At 40.8% G+C, this 19,665-nt stretch overlaps 1 protein-coding gene and 1 pseudogene across 1 annotated transcript in view; both read right to left on the reverse strand.

The window, feature by feature from the left end:
• Positions 1-19,665, reverse strand: part of EPSTI1 (epithelial stromal interaction 1) — a 110,659-nt gene that overhangs the window by 69,169 nt on the left and 21,825 nt on the right. Inside the window, exons 2-5 of the mRNA XM_066383714.1 lie at positions 12,088-12,146; positions 9,451-9,534; positions 6,157-6,230; positions 5,405-5,488 (exon numbers count right to left, since the gene is read on the reverse strand). Of these exons, the coding sequence (XP_066239811.1) occupies positions 5,405-5,488; positions 6,157-6,230; positions 9,451-9,534; positions 12,088-12,146 (301 nt within the window). The remainder of the gene's footprint in view (positions 1-5,404; positions 5,489-6,156; positions 6,231-9,450; positions 9,535-12,087; positions 12,147-19,665) is intronic.
• LOC136403287 (COX assembly mitochondrial protein homolog pseudogene) lies at positions 14,333-17,838 on the reverse strand (annotated as a pseudogene).

Consider the following 19,665-nt stretch of genomic DNA (forward strand, 5'->3'; position numbering starts at 1 on the left):
CAGTATGAGGTTAATTAATGGGGTATTTCTACCACCAGAGACTTATTGCCCACACCAATGCATCCACAAAAAAATGCATAATGTAGGAACCGTATTTCCCAGAAATACTGGTGTTTCTTAAAAGTTTCAGAAATAGATATTTTTCCTTGTTTGCAAAAATAATACTGAAATCATTTTCTCAAAGTTGAGTTTTAGAAAACACTAAAATTTTCTTAAAACTTAGCCCTTGCTGTGACCAGTTTCCTAGACATGAGTAACAAACATAATTCCTTTAAAATATGTGTATTTATGAGCCTCTGCATCTAATATGTACACCTTATTCACTACTGGAGAGTTTCTACTGCTTCTTATAGCATTAAAAATAACAACTTCTCAGACACCATGACCTCCAGTGCTCCAAAGAACTATTAGCTTTACGACTTTAGGGTTTATTGGAAAGGGCAAGGCAAGGCTTAGATGCCTCTCTGATCTCCAGCTGTTTCCCTGCCCTTCTGGAGCTTACGCTACCCCAAGAGGTTGGGAGAACTGAATGAAAGCATTTGTAAACTATATATCACTGCGTAATATTTCAAGCACCAGCAGCTCAAAGGCAGAATAAGATGAATCTAGGAGGTAGGGAGGGCCTTTGACACAGAATTGGAAGATTTTTGTTTTTCAAGTTTATGGGCATTATGAAAGTTGAAAAAAATATCAAGTTGTTACTTAATTTATGAATTTGGTTATGAGGGGATAGCGTGGTGGAGGGTCACTCCCACAGCACTAAACTCCAGTGAAACACCTGCTGTGAGCATCCGTGAAACTTCTCTATCGCGCTGTAAGAGCCAGTGGCAAAGAAAGCACTTGCATCTGGTATGCTGCCGTTTTATTATTTTTAATAACTTTCTTTCACTATGATGCTCTAAATGGTTTAGAAATATTTTCTCTGCTTTATAGACTTCCAGGAAGAGACATTAATACATCATTATAAAGCCACATGTGTTGTGTTAACTTATTACTGCTGTAACAATTGACCACAAACTTAGTGGCTTAAAATAACAGAAATTTATTCATAGTTATACAGTTCTGGAGTCCAACATGGGTCTCGTTGGGCTAAAATCAAGGTGTCAGCAGGTCTGTGGTCCTGCTGGAGGCTCCGAGGGGAGAATGTTTCCTTGCCCTTTCCACCTCCTAGAAGCAGCCCACATTCCTTAGCTAATGGCCCCTTCCTTCATCTTCAAAGCCAGCAATGGCAGGCTAAATCTTTCTCCTGCAACCACCTCTTCTTGCTCTCAATCTTCTGCCTCCCTTTTCCAATTTAAGGACTTCTGTGATTACACTGGACCCACCTGAGAATGCAGGATACTCTCCCCATTTGAAGGTAAGTCAACAAACAATCTTGATTCTACCTGAAAATTTAATTCCCTTTTGCCATGTAACTTGTCACAGTCCTAGGTTCCAGGGAGTAGAATATGAAGGGGCAGGGAGAAGGCATTATTGTGCCTACCAAATGGGTTAAATCTATTTTTAAATTAATCCTGGCTGGGAGCTAAGCTGGCTAGAGTGTTGTCCCAAAACACAGTATGCCAAGGTTGCAGGTTTGATCTTTGGTCAGGGTATATACAAGAATCAACCAATGAATGCAAAAATAAGTGGAACAACAAATCAATCTTTCTCTCTCTCCTTCCTTTCCTCTCTCTTTCTAAAATCAATAAAAAAAAGATGTGACCTATTAAAAAATAAATTAATCAATATGTATCAGACACATAGTATGGCAGATACCTCACATAGCTAAGAGAGCTATGCCCTCTTAGCTCTCTGAGGTTTGGCTTTGGAAGGTAGGTGGTTGGGAAGGGTGAGGGAGAACCTATTTCATTTAGGGCTAAGCAGTGGTGTGCTCATAAAGTTAACAACCAGCTCTAACAGGAAGGAGGAGGAAGGTTTATTTATGGTTAATATGAAAGTCTGAAAAAAATTATTACTGCCTGACCAGTGGTGGTACAGTGGATATAGCATAGACCTGGAACACTGAGGTCCCCAGTTTGAAACCCTGAAGTCACTGGTTTAAGTGCAGGCTTTGAGCACAGGGTCTCTGGTTTAAATGTGGGATCATCAACATTACCCCAACATCACTGGCTTAAGCAAGGGGTTACTGGTTTGGCTTGAGCCCCCTAGTCAAGGCACATATGAGAAGCAATCAATGAACAACTAAAGTGAAGCAACTACAAGTTGATGCTTCTTACTCTTTTCCTCTCACTATCTCTCTAAAAATAAAAAACTGTAAAAATCATAAAAAATAATTATTACTGATGTTCATAGTAAAAATATTCCCACATGGTTGGCTTTAAGCTCCCAACCTAAAGTCATCTATTCAAAAATTCCTGAAGCCACCTGACCAGGCAGTGGTGCAGTGGATAGAGCGTTGGACTGGGATGCAGCAGACCCAGGTTTGAGACCCCGAGGTCACCAACTTGAGTGCAGACTCATCTGGTTTGAGCAAAGCTCACCAGCTTGGACCCATGTCACTAGATTGAGCAAGGAGTTACTCAGTCTGCTATAACCCCATAGTCATGGCACATATGAGAAAGTAATCAATGAACAACTAAGGTGTCACAATGAAAAACTGATGATTGATGCTTCTCATCTCTCTCTGTTCCTGTCTGTCTGTCCCTATCCATCCCTCTCTCTGTCGCTGTAAAAAAAAAAAAAGATCCTGAAACCATAAAAATCCACTCTCTTGAACCAGTAGAAGGATGCTCCAGCACATCTTGGGCAGACTACATAGCACTGACATGTTCTAACACAGGAAATACAAGTTTGACTGAAGCACACCAGTGTCATCTCCAAATCGCCCCTTCACCCCTAGACTTACCTCCTCCTGGACCCCAGCATCCCGACCAGATGCTTACAAACTGGTTGCCATTCACACCCCTGAGCTTATTAAGGATCAAAGAACACCCACATGTGCTGGCAGGGAAAGCAGCATCTCTCCCCTCACTCACACACAGGTGCTGACCAATCCCAAAGAGACCCAGGGAAACTGAAGGGAGTTGGGACCAGAGGCCAAGCTAGAGGCTCCCCAGTGGCAACGGGCTGCTTGGATTCCTCTTGGCCCAGAGTTCGTGGACAGCAGCCATCGCCTGGCGAGGAGGACAGTATTCTGCAGGCTGGTGTCCATGTGCATGTTTGCTGTGCATTTTAAAGAATAAATGCTCCATAAGCACAGCCATTATTGCTTCTCTTGGCCATTTTCACCCTGGCGATGTGAAGTATGCCATTTCTAGACGGCTAATGTCCACTTTCCTTTCATCTGACACAAGCTGCTAAATAGGCTCACATTTAGTATGAAAAGGCACAGATTTATGTACAACAGGAAGAGCTGGGTCACGGTGGCAGGGCAGGCCAATTAGCCAGAGAAAGCAAGTCCGTGGAGGGACCCGGGTGGGCTGCTCATTATCTTGTAAGATAGTGTAGATTAATGCTCCCCAAATGTTTATGTGCACAAAGATCATCTGCAGAGCCTGTTAAAATGCACATTCTGGTTCAAAAGGCCTGGGCTGGGTCTCACGATTCTGCATTTCTAGCAAGTGACGCCAAAGCTGCTGGTTCAGGGACCACATTTGGAATAGAAAGGATCTGCATGTTGGTGCTGTTTTCCCATTTCTCACTTTCAGACAAAGTTATACCAATAATTATTACCCATTAAGATTCCCATGGCTGGTGATTGCTGGGCAGCTCATGTTATGGAATAACTAAAATGCTGCTGTTACTCAGTGTTAAAAAGAAAACCATTTCAGCCCCTAATATTTCTGACTCAAATACATTATTTGACCCATGTAGAAATGAGCTATAAATGATCCACAAGCCAGCCAATTATAGGTATTAAATGACAACTAATAAATGGCTTTTGGGTTAAGAGGCTGCAACACAATACTTCTTCAGGATCTGCCAGCCTCTTAATTCAGTTCCTGGTGATGGTCTAATGATCTTCTTAGTTCCACCTGCAATGTTCACACACTATGTTCCATGTGAGGGGACGCTCCTCTACAATCACACGACCAAAGTGTGAACCTCCTTTTAAAGGAGCAAATGCGGGAAGGGGAAGTAGGATGAAAAAAAGCGTGAGGAATGGAGAAATAGAAAGAGAGGGGAAGATGGGTTAAAAACAAGTTATTGTAACAAAAATGTTTTCAATGAGGGTGTAACAGCCAGTCAGTTAGAAACAGATTGCTGAATTGAATTTTGTAAACAAAGTTCCCATACATTTTTTTTTATACCTCCAGCATTTCCTTCACTGCAGTTTCACAAATATACTATAAGGCCCCCAGAGCCTACATCTCAACAGATACAGTATCTAAATCTACAGGTGTTCCTGGGCCGTGGCGAAGAGGAGGTGGGACTTAGAGACCCACTTCACAGGAGGGGTTCAGGGAGGGGTACAGCTGCTCCAGGTCACACAGCACAGCAGGACACCTTCCCAGAACACCTGAGTCTGCTCCCCAGCAGGTAGAGAGCTCCTGGGGAAAGCAAAGACTCAGAGACTCTTATGCATTCTATAAGCCATCAGCTTATTCTAACTCTAACTGGTAAGAATATTTATTGTGTGATAACCAGGTTTAAATCTAGACCAACATCCCATCTTTAAAAGAAAAAAAGAAAGGAGGGGAGAGAGACAGACCAACAGCAGGAATAGGAATTGTGTTTCCGTGACTTACACCGGTGGCAGGTGTCATACGGGTAGTCAGTAGCATGAGTCAAGCCCTTGCCCCTAAACTTTCAGCAGTTAAAACCCACTACAACTGAAGACTTTGTGGGAATAACAGTAGCAGTAGTGGGTGAGGGGGAATAACACTACTATCTTCTTTTGTCTCTAGCAGATAAGCATTTCTACAAGGTTTATTTCCCCAAGCCCCAGTATAAGTATCAAAACTAAAAACACGTTAGGTTTAGCATAAATCATATCCTTAATACCAAAATGCAAATGTATGCTTTCTCTCCTCTCAGTAAGAGAATATGTTCACCTATTTCACACTCACCCTGGAACAGTCAATATTTGGATATAAATATGATGGTGCACCACTGATTGCCATTGTTACTAACTGCTCTGCTTATAGCCAATTATTCAGTGACTACTTTGACCACTCACCTGTGAGTGAAGATAGTTTTGTGACTAAGCAATCCAGCTCTGAGGCCCGTGGTTTGGGATTTGAATCCTATTTCTTTATACTGGTTCTAAGCCCTGGGCAAGTCATCTACCTTCCCTGTGTCAGTTTCTTCATTTGTGATCTTGGAAAATAAGAATAACAGATTCCTCGTAGGTTTATTGTACGGGTTAAATGAGTTTGGATGTGGATGGTGTATGGAGGAGAACCTGGCACATCAAATGCCCTCAGTGAATGTGAGCTAATCATCCTCTCCCCTGTCTTACCTTCTCTCTCTGAATTGCCTTCATCTTTTGGATTTCAGCTTCTTCAGCTTTCTTCTTGATTCCTACAGCTTCTTCTCTTTTTATCTTAATTGTATTTAGATTACAGAGGAGAAAAGGCAGTTACTATTTTTCAGTCTGAACCTCTGGGACACAAAATTATTATGAAAGGCAAATTATAATATTGTTTGTGCTCTACCTCACCGCGATTACAGTAGGTACTTCAAGCCACTCAGATCCTGAAGCATGATCAGGCTGCTTCCCCTGCCTATGACACCTCTCTTTGTAGCTCTTCCTTTGTCTCTGTCTTTCTGTCTCAACACCACCACCACCACCACCACACACCCCCTTCTGGGTTGTGGAAGAGGAAAGATGGACATATAATTTTTCCTGATTATAAAACTCATAGTTTTCATTGTAAAAAATCACTAAGCACCTTAATTTTTTTTTACTACTTTCATGAGTAGTTGGTGTTGGACTCAATCTATTTAAAACATAGTACAGTTAACTTAAACTAAAAGAAACAATCCCTTCCTCAGGGGTCCTGCTAACTAATAAATGGCTTGGATGAAAATGCCAGATATTTATCTCTTCACTTCTCAAATCCTGATTTCTTTGCTTTTGAGAGTTTGCTTTTGCAATTGGCTGAAAGGTTTTATGATTTGCGTTAAGTTTCAGTGTCTTTTCATGGTTACTGCAGAGTGCTGGCGCTCAAATTCCTTGCCAAAATCAAACTAAAAGAGATGAATCCTGACCTTTTGCTGGTATTTAGATTGCATCAGTTGGAGTTGTTGCTTTTGCCTGACTTCTGCCTCTGATTGGCTTCCACCTAAGGAAAAAACATCACAAGGTCAAAGCATGAATGTTAAGCTGAAATGTCAGGCACCAAAAGCTAATTAATATATAACAAGACTATACCATGAGTTTCTTCAATATTTTCATACCTCTAGAAATAAGGATACAACCACTTTTGTAAATAAGACATTAAAGAATGGTAATAACTTAAAAGAGGAACAGCTATACAGAAAGATATGTCATATTCCTAAAAGAATAGAACCATACTACTAAAGTTTTTCAGTCGTTGTTGTCAGCATTCAAGTTTTCATTCATATTGAAATCATACCTGACGGTCCATACCAAGCAATAAGAAATAAGGCCTGTCTTGAAAATTCTATAACATACTTCCTGCTTGAGTATGACCATTCCTTAACCTAATAAAGATTATGATCAGTGATGCTCAATTGCTTTTCTTCTTCTGACCCTATTGCCCGATAGTCAAGTGGCAAAGCTCAAGAAACTCTCGGAGCTCTTGCCACTAAACAAATATATCGTCTTTATAACCCTGTTTTTACAAGTACAATGGAAATATTCTGAGTAGCAATTGATTTGTCAATCTATACTACTTATTGTTCTTTCTTTTTGATATTCAAGAGAAAAATATGAATGTTATATTATTTGCCTGCTCCTTCTTACTCCTAAAACACTCTGGGGCCAGAATGCAGCTTGATGATCATCTAAGAATTGTTGTTCAGGGTTTCTCAATAGTTATGCAAGTTTGGTATGTGTATTACAAAGATCCCTTCGAAGTAATTCTGTGGTGTTCTGGTCACTAAATGTGCCAGTTCTCTGAAAGATTCATTCTCACAGAAGATGCATTAAAACAATCTGTGTTCACCATGGTTTTTATAATTGAACTGATAAAGACACCAGAGAAACTTCTCATCTGAGTCCCCAAAGATATATAAAGCTGTTTGGTTTTGGCTCTTTTTTTTGGTCTCTGTTGTGGAGGAATAAAAAAGGGTAAGAAACAGTGAGGGCTATTGAGGCTTTTAAATAATGTTACAGCCACTTTCTGTTTCTCCTCAAACTAATCTAATATTTTAAGGGGAAGAGGAATAGGGAAAAAGCTGAGACTAAAAATACATGAAGAAAGTCAGATGTCTAAGCATTTACAGGTTTTGTTCAAAAATCATCATAAAGCAGATTGAATTCTAGAACTTAATTTTTCTAGCCCCCGCCTCTTCCCACATAGATATCCATGGCCATTTCTAGGTGTCAAAATGAGGTCCTGTTCATTTTTAGCAAAGGTCCAAAGACAGTAGACACCAACTATTCCAAATTCCAAAAGAAGGCACTTGGGTCCATAAACAGGACCTTCAAGGAGGTAACTGAACCAACTTGGGGAACCTTAACTAGCAACTACCTCCACCGATAGAAAAGGTTGGATGCAAAGGGAGGTAGAAGTCAGAAAAAAGATGTCTTTGTGAATCCATCTTCTCTGTGTGTTGGGGGAAGGAGGAATATCTACATAAAGATGAACAAGAGAGGTTTAATGAAAATTATTTTACCTCAATCTACGACCCCAAGAGGCTGAGAGACCGAGTGGACCCATGCCTGGAGAAGTCAGAGCCTAACAGCCACTGTCAGTTGGCTACTCAGATGAGTCACCAAGAAGAGGTGGGCTGCATGGCAAATGGTCTGTGTTCCCAGAGTTTGTGGGGAAAAGGACAAACAAGAGTTCCCAGCACTCCCAACCCGGTTGTCATGAAGGAGAATGTTCATCTAAACTCTCCCAAAAGGACCTGCCCGTGCAGGCCATCTAGAGGAACCACACAGCCCTCCAAAGAGAGTCTGCCTGCCAAGAGCCAATGGGGAAGCCCCGCGTGCCAGCAGGAAAGAATATCACCCCATCAGGGTAATCCAGGGGAAAGATGAATGGCGGGCAGGGGGGCCTCTGAAGAGCCCCAGGCCCTCCCAGGAGGGAGGCACAGGAAGCAGCGTCGGACCTAGCCGCCTTGGGAAGCCGGAAGCAGTGCACTGCAGTCCCCTATCTTCCCTGTCTCTCCTCTGCCTTTGACCATCAAGGGCTCAGAATCTGGAAACAGAGTTATCGACAGAGAAAAATTCAGCTATGCCCTATTGCCTTTGCTAGCTTTCTACATAAAATAGATCTGGGCTGGAACACAGAAGTGTTCATCTCCATTAGTAACAGTTTTGACCTATTGCTGGGACTGAAGATTAATTACTGAGATGACACTGTTTTATGCCTGGGGTTGGCTGAACAACTTTATTAGTTAAGAATACCCCAAAAAATCTAATTTCATCCAAATATAATGAGAAAAACTAGTCCCCCAGACCCAGTTTGCGGGGCCAGTTAGGAAGAATAAAGCTGTTTCCTGATCAAACCTCTTAAATCTGGCTTATTCCATGTGAAAGTGACACTTGAGATTAACCTTTTTCATAAAATACAGTGTGCGAGGTGGGGTATGGTGATAATGCTATATTTTCACCCATTAAATGACCTCCACATTAGCTTATTTTTACCTATGTTCCAGAAAAAAATATTTCTCTAAAACTATGTGACAGTAAGTGGCCCCTGACACCTGACACGTTTGTATTAACCAAATCTGTGGAAAAGATGCACCCAGCCCTCTAAGTCCTTAGCAGCTGCAAGAAGAGAAAAAGGAAGAAAGGACAGAATGAGTCCCATTATGTGGCCTCCCCGCTGAAAGATCCGAACCCAGGCAAAGGCAGCCGGAGCATCCATCACCCTGGCAGCGAGCTTCAGAGGCCCAAAGGTCTCTATCTGTGGACTATAAACAGAGGTGATGTTTCTCTTTATACCCACCACTGGGTCCCCAGCTCACTCGCACTGTAGTTTTGCATCGACTCTCCATGTATATTCTTTTCCTGTTAGCACTTAAGTGCAATGATTAATATGCTTGTGATAGCTTTTACTCCCACCCTGACCAGTGATAGATATGTCAGGGCGTACGCAGTGCTGCAGGTAAGATTTCTTCAGAGGTGATCATCTAGGATGCTCTAAATTATTTGGCAATTAAGTCATCACTTTATTCCCACATAACTGTGGCATCATCTGTGTGCTACTTGCAGAAAATCAAAAACAATATCTCTGCCTACTTAAGTATTTCCATTTTAGATGTATTCCATTCCAAGGAGCACAGTGATCCAACAACCTCTAAGATACATTCAGAGACAGGCCAGGCGAGGTGCTGCAGACCCACACGTGGTGCAGCTTGCTCGCTTACCTAGCCGCCTTGGCACCAGGTTAACTGGCTTCGCTCTGTGTTGCTCCTTCCACTTCTCCAGATTCTCTAGCTCTTTCTCAGCAACTAAACCAAGTGAGAAATAACAAGTCATCAATTATTAGAATATTAAAGTAAAACTGGTCCCTCTAACATATTAAAAACAACCATCAGGGGCAATTAAATACCTACAAGCATGGGTGGATGAGATACCTGGGAGGGAAGACATCATTCTGTCCTGACCCCCCACCCCCGCCTCACCTGGACCCACCCCCTGTGGCACTTTCTCTGCATAGGAGGTTCAAATCTGAAAAACAGTCTGAAATCCTACTGAAATAAAGAGTTTTGTCTTTCTTCCCATTCTAGAGAATGTGTGCAAAACTAGAATATTCATGTCAATAACAACTTTTCACAGATAGGTGTGTATACACACACACACACACACACACTCACTCACTCACTCACTCAGGTAATTCTAATCCCCATATTCTTTGTTATCAACATTCTCAAAGTTTACTGCAAGGAGAGGACTTGAGGGCTCTGTCCTGCAGGTGGACCGCCTGCTCTGGGACGGCACTTGGGAGAGAGGTGTTCATCCCCCAAATGTACCTCTGGCTGACAGCAGGGGGCACCAGAGATACTAGTTGCATTAACACAGGCCCTAGTCTCCCCAATTAGACCTGATTGTTCCAAATGTTCACTTATAATATTTTTTAATTACTAGAGAAAAAACCTTCTGAAACAAAATCAAAAATCCAGACCACCCTGAGGCTTATATATTTAAATCAAAAGTTGGTAAGAGATCAAAACATTTGGGATTCTATTGGTCAACTGCTGGCAGTGCCCAGTCATTGTATAAGCAGTGTTTGTCATATTCAACACTGACACAGTTTTACCACCAAGGGGTACCTGTCAGGTGGAGACCTTCACGATTGCTTTCCTGTTGTGTTCTTATGTCCATCATTAGTTATAAAATTACATTTCTTTTTTTTTTTAATTCAGTGAAAGGAGGGGAGTCAGAGACAGACTCCCACATGTGCCAGACCAGAATCCACAAAGCAACCCCCGTCAGGGCCAATGCATTGCCCATCTGGGGTGTTGCTCTGTTGGTCAGCAACTAAGCTCTTCTTAGTGCCTGAGGTAGAGGCCATGGAGCCATCCTCAGTGCCTGAGGCCAACTTGTTCCAATAGAGCCATGGCTGTAGGAAGGGGAGAGAGAGAGAGAGAAAGAGGGTTTGGAGAGGCAGATGGATGCTTCTCCTGTGTGCCCTGACTGGGCATCAAACCCAGGTCCTTCATATGCCAGGCCAACACTCTACCACTGAGCCAACTGGCCAGGGCCAAAATTCAATTTCTAATAAAGAAATTTATTGGGATTTAATAAAAAAGAGAGCACAGAACCTCATTGCTAGTCCTACAACTTGACTTGAACAAGTTCCATAACTTTTTTGTGAACTAAATTAATTTTAGTTCTCCTTCCAACACTAACGTATAATGCTGTAACTTTAAATGACAGCATTTATTTTACTGTAAGATTTCAAGTAAATATATTATACACCCACTAGGTATAAGCACACAAATGAGTACAGTGTGGTCCCTGTCCTCAAAGAGGTTATAATCTAGAGAAGAAAAATTAAGTACAGCAGATCCTCCAATAACTTTGTTTCATTATAACTTTAATAAGATGCCATATAAACTTAGCTCTTGTTTATATCAAGTAGCCTATGGTAAAATTTGTTTCATTATACATTATACATTGTTTTGCTTGAAGTTGCAGAACCTATCAATAATATAAAGTGTATTTATTTACTGTACACAAATAAAAATAGCTGAGAGAAGAATGTGATAGTTACAAAATTATGGGAGCACAGAAGCTTAAAAAATAATTCTATTAAGAAAAAATAAAACAGTCCCTGGCCATCTGGCTCAATGGTAAAGCATCAGCCTGGCATGTGGATGTCCCAGGTTGGACTCCTGGTTCAGGCACACAGGAGAATCAACCATCTGCTTCTCTATCCCTCCACCCTTCTTCTCCTCCTGCAGCCATGGCTCAACTGGTTTGAGTGCATTGGCCCTGGGTGCTGAGGATGGCTTTGTAGAACCTCTGCCTTAGGCACTAAAAATAGCTTGGTTGTGAGCATGGCCCCAGATGGGCAGAGAATAGGCCCAGATGGGGGTTGCTGGGTGGATCCTGGTGGGGGAACATGTGGGAGTCTATCTCTCTATCTCCCCTCCTCTCATATGGTAAAGAAAACTAAAAGGGATAAAACATATCAATAAAGAGACAAATTATTTCAAGTATATACCTTGTCCATGTCAAAGGTATACATAGTCCTATAAAAATAACTGCTGTTAGCCCAACTTTATGGGAGTGAGATAGATTTGTTGGCAATAAATGGGAAACTATTTAAGCCCAGCAGAAACCTGGGATTTACAGTCATGCTATGGGTTCTGCTGTTAACAAAGAGAAACAAATTCAGAAGCATTATTTTAAAAGGTATAATTAAAACTGCTAAAGTTAAATATGAGATATGGTGAGTATATTCAAATCAGAAAATAAAAATACTTCAGACCAAAGCAAACCAATTGTATTGTATAAAAAAATGAAAAGCTTTCTGAATGTTAAATAAATATACATACTCCTTTGTATCTGATTTCTTCGGTTTTCATTTGGTGTTATCAAGGTGTATCCACCTGTGCTGCAATGAAGAGGTAAATAAAATGTTTATTATCATAAGAAACTACTAATGCCTACAAACCACCCAGGGCTGTTCTCCAGAGACTTACAATCTAGTTATCAAAGTAAAACAAGAGAACATGGCCAAATATCGAATAGAAAGCAGCTGATGAACAGTGACAAGTGACTGCTTCACTGTTGGCTCTGGGTAAAGCCTGTGCAGGGTCCATTGTTCCTCTAGGTGATGCTCGAAGGCAAATCCCTTTGAGATGGCTTTAAAGCAGCATTCTCTCTTCCATGTGACCCATGTTGGGAGTACAAGAAACATTCATGCATTCTTTCTTCCCACAATCTGGGACTATGGGCCATTTGCAATATTTGCAATGCAGCCATCTCTTCTTGCATTGTTTTTTATTGAATGTATTGAGGTGGCATTGACTAATAAAATTATACAGGTTTCAGGTGTACAGTTCTATAACACACCATCTGTATATTGCATTGTGTGCTCACCACCCCAAGTCAAGTCTCCCTCCATCACCATCTACCCCACCTTTACTCTCTTCTACTTCCCACGCACCCCCATTTCCCTCTGGTACTCATCATGCTGTTGTCTGTATCTTTTTTCTTAATCCCTTTACTTTTTTCACCAGATCCACAATCTCTTTGCCTCTGACAGCTGTCAGCTTGTTCTCTCTGAGTCTGTTTCTATTTTGTTTGTTAGTTTATTTTGTTCATTAGATTCTACGTATAAGTGAGATCATATGGCACTTGTCTTTCTCTGACTGGCTTATTTCACTTAGTATAATACTCTCCAGGTCCATCCATGCTGTTGCAAAAGGTAAGATTTCCTTCTTTTTATAACCAAGTAGTATTCCACTATGTGAATGTACCACAGCTTTTGTATCCACTCATCTGCTGATAAACCCATGGGCTGCTTTCAAATCTTGGCTATTATTGCAATGAACATGGGGGTGCATATATTCTTTTGAATTACGTATATATGTAATGTGAAGTATGCATATATAGTGAATGAGTGCAGCCAGCTCTTCTTGATGACCCATCTGAGTGGCCAACTGTCCAGTTTTTGCTTTCTGACTCTTTCAGGCACGGATCCCTGATTGTGCTTGGGATTCTGGGATTAGGCATAATCAGGAGCTCAAAGAAGCAAGAAGTCACTTCAATTCATGGGGTTAACAGGGAAAATTTCATTTATGCAAAATATATTCAACTCTGAGATATCAAGAAGTTGTCAAAATGTTATGAGCTTTTGAGGGCAGAACCTGTGCTTGATTTATCTGCACACATCCAGCCCCTGGCACAGGGCCTGGCACAAAGTAGCTACTTGATGAATGTGGGCTGAACCGAAATGAAATGATGCCAACACCCAGTCTGCGAGTCTGTGCTGGGTGTCTCTTCTTTGAGCTGAGCCATGTTGGTCCCACATGAGCATGAGTAGTTTATGGAGAAAAAATGAAGCCCAGCAACAGACTGCAGCACACACGTGGTTACAGCGGGAGGGAAATGCGATGGACAAGCACAGTCGGCTTATTTATGTAGGTGTTCTTTTTTTAAAGGAAAAAACCCCCAGATACTCTTAGAAGTCTTTCTTTCTAACAAAGAATGTACAATTTCAAAGAACAAATTAGCAAAGATTGAACAGGAGAGGCCAAAAGTGCTGATTAACAGAAGCCATTTCTTCCTTATCTCTTTATGTTCCTAGCAGCAGCAAGCCTTCAGCCAACTTCAAACTGGGCTTTAATTTTAGACTTGTAAATGGGAGGCATGCAACCACCCTTGCATACAAATGGGGCTGCTGGATGCCCAATTACCTAATGTATATAGGCAGACGTTGCATGTGTAGCCGAGCATACATACAACGAACGCTATGAATACAAAATTAGGAGGCTGTTGCTGGAAATTAATCCCTTGTCCATTGCATATTCTTTGTTCATCCTTAGAACAATTTTTCACTCTTCAATCGCCAGCACTTTATAGGAGCTTGAGAGCTGCAATTCTGTGGATAGCACCTTGCAAACTTGAATATGATACAACAGTGAGTCATTCTGCAGGGCCTTAAAGATGAAACATGAGATAATGGATTTAACTGCCAACCATGAAATTACTGCACAATTCTCGGTGTTCACTGAGATTGTGGTGAGGAGCTTTTCACTATCCCAGGGATTTGACCAGACTACAGATCAGTCGTTCTTAAACTTCAGGTTTTGTTAAAGTACAGAGTTTCTGCGTCAGTAGTCTGGGTGGGGCCTGACAACTTGCATTTTTAGCTGTTCCAGGTAATGCTGGTGTTCTTGATCTGGGAAACGCACTTCGAGAACCACTGCTATTAATCAAGCTGACTTCAAACATCTGGACTAAAAGGGAATTTAAGGATTAATAAAGCAATTATAAAGACACAGATGCCAAAGATCATGAGATTAATTAAGCAATGGTGCTGAGATGCAAACCCAGGACTTTTGACTTAGACCAGCTGAGTATCTGCAAGCTAACTTATCAGCTCAATGCAGAAAGCAGAAAATGTGACTATCCTTAATTTCAGCCTCCTGATAGACTTCCAAATAAAGCAATATACTTACTTTAAATGAGCACCTATATGAACTTGTGTTAGAGACAATACCAAAAGACAGACACCAATCACTTTAAAAGAGCTCGTGCTTTAGTTGGGAACAATGCATGAAACCACCGAGCACACTATAAGGATATCCGCACCGGCATCAAGGGGAGATGAAAGAAATAATGAGAAATCCAAGATGGAGGAGAGTCAGAGACCTCAGAGGGGTAGAAAACTTCAGAGAAGAATAGCAAGTTGAGGCTTAAAAGGTATGATCTAAAAACGGCAAAAAGTGTTTGCTTGCTAGGACTTTGCTAAGAGCAGCTTTGTAGAGAATTCTCCAAGCCCCATGGGTCCCTCTTATAAAAATTCTGCAAAAGCTTTGGAAAGTAAAATTAATATGTTTGTAAATGATTTCATTCCATACTATCTAATCTGATTAAGTTCAAGTCTGAAACATCATACTAGAATCTATAGTCTTAGTGAAAGGGCTATGGTCAAGCTGTGGCCAATGTGTACCCAGACACAGGTACCCAGACACAGTACAGAGCTGTGGAAAGAGAAAGAAACTGGCTAGGTCTGAAATCAGAGGTTTTTAATTGAAAGCATTTAAATAGACTCCCAGGCTCAAGGAAAGTGATCCCAGTAATAAATGTTTCATGTTAGAGAATTTTTTAGCAACCCTCTCAGCAATACTTTATTGGCTGAGAATACCAAATCTAAAACATAATATTCAAAGGAAAGCACTGCCAAGGAATTGAATTTCTGTTCCTCCTACTTGCTATCAAAAAAGAGCTTAAGTCCACGGACCTGCTTCCATTTCTTCTATTCTATGGCAGAGTGCAATGCCTTGGTAGGTACAGATATTTGTCCCTTCTCTCTCAGCTTTTCCTTGACATGAATAACAAATATAACTTATTCATATTTTCAGCCAATTAGTTTCCACCCACAGCCAGAGCCTCTGCTGTTTTAACCTCCTTGTCATCCCTTCAACAGTCTGACTCTCAAAGCCGCTGAGCTACACAAGCTCAACCTACCTTTTCTTATTTCGTATTCTGGTCATTTCCTGATTAAGCAACACTCAAGCCACTGAAATAAATCTATCTTTGAAAATGAGTTGCCTTAATTATCTCATTGAAATTTAATGAAATATCTCAATTCATAAGAATTGTTTTCACTTTCCAACAGCATATATCAGTAAGAAAAACTAACAGAGAACACATAAAAAAATACCGAAGAAAAATGTTTTCCTGAACCATAAAAAAATAAATAAGTATATTCAAGAAATGTTTCCTTTGTGAGGTCCCTCCTGAGCTACACAATGGCTTCTATTGCATACATTCCTGCGCAATTTTTATAAGTCTCATCAATAAGCCCTCGATGAAAAAATGTTATGTTGCATTATGAAAAATATCTTGGCTGCCTAAAAGTACTATATAAATATATCCCCTGGTGAGTACAAACTGCGGATGTAATTTAAATTTTTAATTAAGAACAATACCACTTGACTGAAAAAAACAGTCAAGAGCAAAAATTCAGAAAGGGGTAGAAGAGTATGTTGCAAACATAATTTTAAGCAGAAGAGTGGATATAGTCTACTGGCCTATAAAAAATTTATATGAGGTTTTCATACTTTAAGAAAATCTTATCCTTGTGAAGTTGTAGAAAAGAATTTTTGGTTAATTAAAGGCACTGTATAGAGGTTTATTTTCTAGATAAGACTTTCCATATTGGTTTTTGCTAAATGCTTTTCAACTCAGGAATCTAAAGCTTACTGTTTTTAGCCAACATGAATCAAAAGCTTTTGAAGCATTCAGGTTTCCAGATGTTCTATTATAAAGATTTTTTTTAATTTTATTTATTGATTTTTAGAGAAAGAGGAGTGAGAGAGAGAGAGACAGCGAGAAGGGGGAGGAGCAGGAAGCATCAACTCCCATATGTGCCTTGACCAGGCAAGCCCAGGGTTTCGAACCGGTAACCTCAGTGTTCCAGGTCGACGCTTTATCCCACTGCACCACCACAGGTCAGGCCTTTTTTTTTTTTTATAAAGATTTTTTTTATGTTCTATTATAAATATATCCTATTTCCAAGGAAAACATAAAATGGTAAGACCAGGCTGAGTAATTCATCCTTGACCCCTACGCCTATTACACCAGCCCTTATCAGCACTCCATGCCCAGCGTGGAAGGGCTCATGAATTCTCTTTGGTTTCAGAATATGCAGAGCCCAAGACATTGTCTGAACTCCCAAGAGAAGCAGGACGGTTCTATAACTCACAATTTCTATTACGGAGTTGAGCAGATGCCCGGACGGCTAAACAGACACCTGAGAGGAAAGATGCACAAACAAGAGCCCATCAGGTCATCCGAGTGTTCGTTCCTGGGATGCCGGTGCAGAGACCAGAGAGGACACACAGGCACACACACCGCCATGCCGGAATTCCCATGCAGGCCAGGCTTAGCGAGACACAGTCAACTTAGGCAAATTACCTCATTCTTTCAGACGGAAGTAACTCCACACTAGAAAATACGGTTTCCTATATACAGTTGGACCTTGAATAAAATGGGTTTGAATCGCACAGGTTCACTTATATTGACTGGATTTTCTTTTCAACAAAAGGAGTCAGCCCTTCGCATCTACAGATTCACCCAACCCCAAATCAAAAATGCTATTTTTACATTCTCACGTGCAAATTCTCACCTCTGGTTGAAAATACTGTTTGTTTTCATTTTAAAAATCTTTATTTCAGGCAAAATTCATATTTCCATAATTTAGGATAAAGCAAATACACTTCCTTGGGTCCGTTATTTAGGTAACTGTGATTCCCATGAATAGAGTTACTGAGTATCATATGAATATTTTCCCACATGCTTGTTGGACGCTTCTGTAGCCTTGGAGGAATACCAGTTTTTTGGAATTCTTCCCTTTTCTTCAGGTCATTTTGCATTCTGTATAAAAGGCAGAATCATTACAGCAAGCCGCTAGGCATTCCTTCAATGAGCATTTCTTTCCAACATTTTACTATCATGAAGATTCCAGACTCCTCACAACGTTTGGTAAAATCTTAAAGTTTTTCAGAACAGCTCTTTTGGGCCTTTTCTCCCATTATTTTAAGGATCAAATTATCTTTTTTAACATGTCTGATATGCTGTCCATATGATCCAGAAAACACACTTCTCAGGATTTATCCTACCAGGTCAAGCACCATCTCAGTGACTAAAGGCCAAAAATACTCTTTTGAAAATTTTTTTTGAGAGTACATTTAAAGTTGGGAACAGTGAAACAAAAGAAGAAATTAGGATAGAAGAAGCAACAGGAGAGAGACGAGGCAGACTGCTTTGGCTCACTGGGACATCAGAGAAAAGGGGACCTTGGAAACAGGTTCAGGGGATTTGCCCAAGACAAGCTGCCCCTGTCCATTGCTCCCTGATTGTAAGTCTCATGGGTCCCCTTAGAGCTCAGGAGATACAGGCCTGGGGGGGGGGGGAGGAAGAGTGGGGGAGGGAAAGGCACACGCATGCTCCAGGGAGGCAGAGCATGACAAAAATACTGTTTCTACCCATGACTGGTTGATTCCATGAACGCACAGGGCTGACTGTAAAGTCAAAAGTTACACGTGGATTTTTGACTGCTTGCGGCTTAGGGTCCCTTATCCTCATATTGTTCAAGGATCAACAGTATTTCAGCTGCAAATTTCCACCTTAGTCAAGCAAGTTTGTGCAGTTGACAACCTGCACAGCCTTACAGGGTGGACCTGAACATCAAATTTCTTCACTTAAAGCAGACACACATAAATGATAAAAGCTATGAAAAAAGAAAGCAAGGCCCTAGCTTGGTAGCTCAGATGGTTAGAGCATCTTTCTGATATATGAAGGTTGCAGGTTTGAACTCCGGTCGGAGCAGACACAAGTATTAATCAATGAATGCATGGATAAGTGGAACAACAAATTAATTTTTCTTTCTCTCTTTTTCTTTCTCTAAAAAAGTCAATAAACAAATTTTTAAAACAGAAAATTAGAAAGATTCACTCTAAAGATACAAAGAATATATATGAAATACAAATTATAAAGATTCATCATCTTTAAGATGTCAAAACCAATAATGGAAGTAGGGATGGGGACTGACTGGTAGGAATGCATAAACTTGCTTCCTCAGTAGAAATAACTACAAGAAAATCATATTTTCCAAATATAAAGATGTAGGTCTGGGGTTTGATTTGAACTTACTTATAAGCTAATCTTAACCCTAAAGAACTAACCTTTGCCTGTTACTGTTTCATGGATGCTGGCAGAAGTCATGAGATTCCTGGGCCAGAAACAAAGAACTACCATATATCCCCATGTATAAGATGCACCTCAATTTTGGGGCCCAAAATTTGAAGAAAAAAAAAAGTATTACATAGTTATTGAACTCAAAATTTATTCATCTTAAAATTCATACAACTCCTCATCCGTGCAAAAAAAAGCAGGAAATTCAAGTAAAAAAGTCTACAACCACTGTATAAGAGGCACCCAGGTGCATCTTAGACCCCAAAATTTTCAAAAAAGGGTGCATCTTATACATGGGGAAATACGGTATATTACTCATGTCATAGCAGGCAGCGCAAACATCAGCAAGCTTATATCCTGTTCTCTCTAGGCTCAAATCACATGGGGGCAACTCTGCAAATTGTGGTTGCATTGCCACTAGGAACACTGAGTTGGGGGATCTGCCATTTTTATAGCAGGTAGTAAGCATGACTGGTCTTTGTCCAGGCAGAGAGTGTACCTCATCTTTCAAAGTTCCCGGTACATAGCAACCCTGAAAAATTGTCCAGCTTAAAGGATGGTCTCTTGACCAGGTGTTAGAGCAGTGAATAGTGCATCAATCTGGGATGCTGAGGACCCAGGTTTGAAACCCCAAGGTCACTAGCTTGAGTGCGGGCTCACTAGCTTAAGCACAGGGTTGCCAGCTTGAGTGTGGGGTCATAGAT

Source organism: Saccopteryx leptura, chromosome 4 (genome assembly GCF_036850995.1).
Source record: "Saccopteryx leptura isolate mSacLep1 chromosome 4, mSacLep1_pri_phased_curated, whole genome shotgun sequence".
Taxonomy (NCBI): Eukaryota; Metazoa; Chordata; class Mammalia; order Chiroptera; family Emballonuridae; genus Saccopteryx; species Saccopteryx leptura.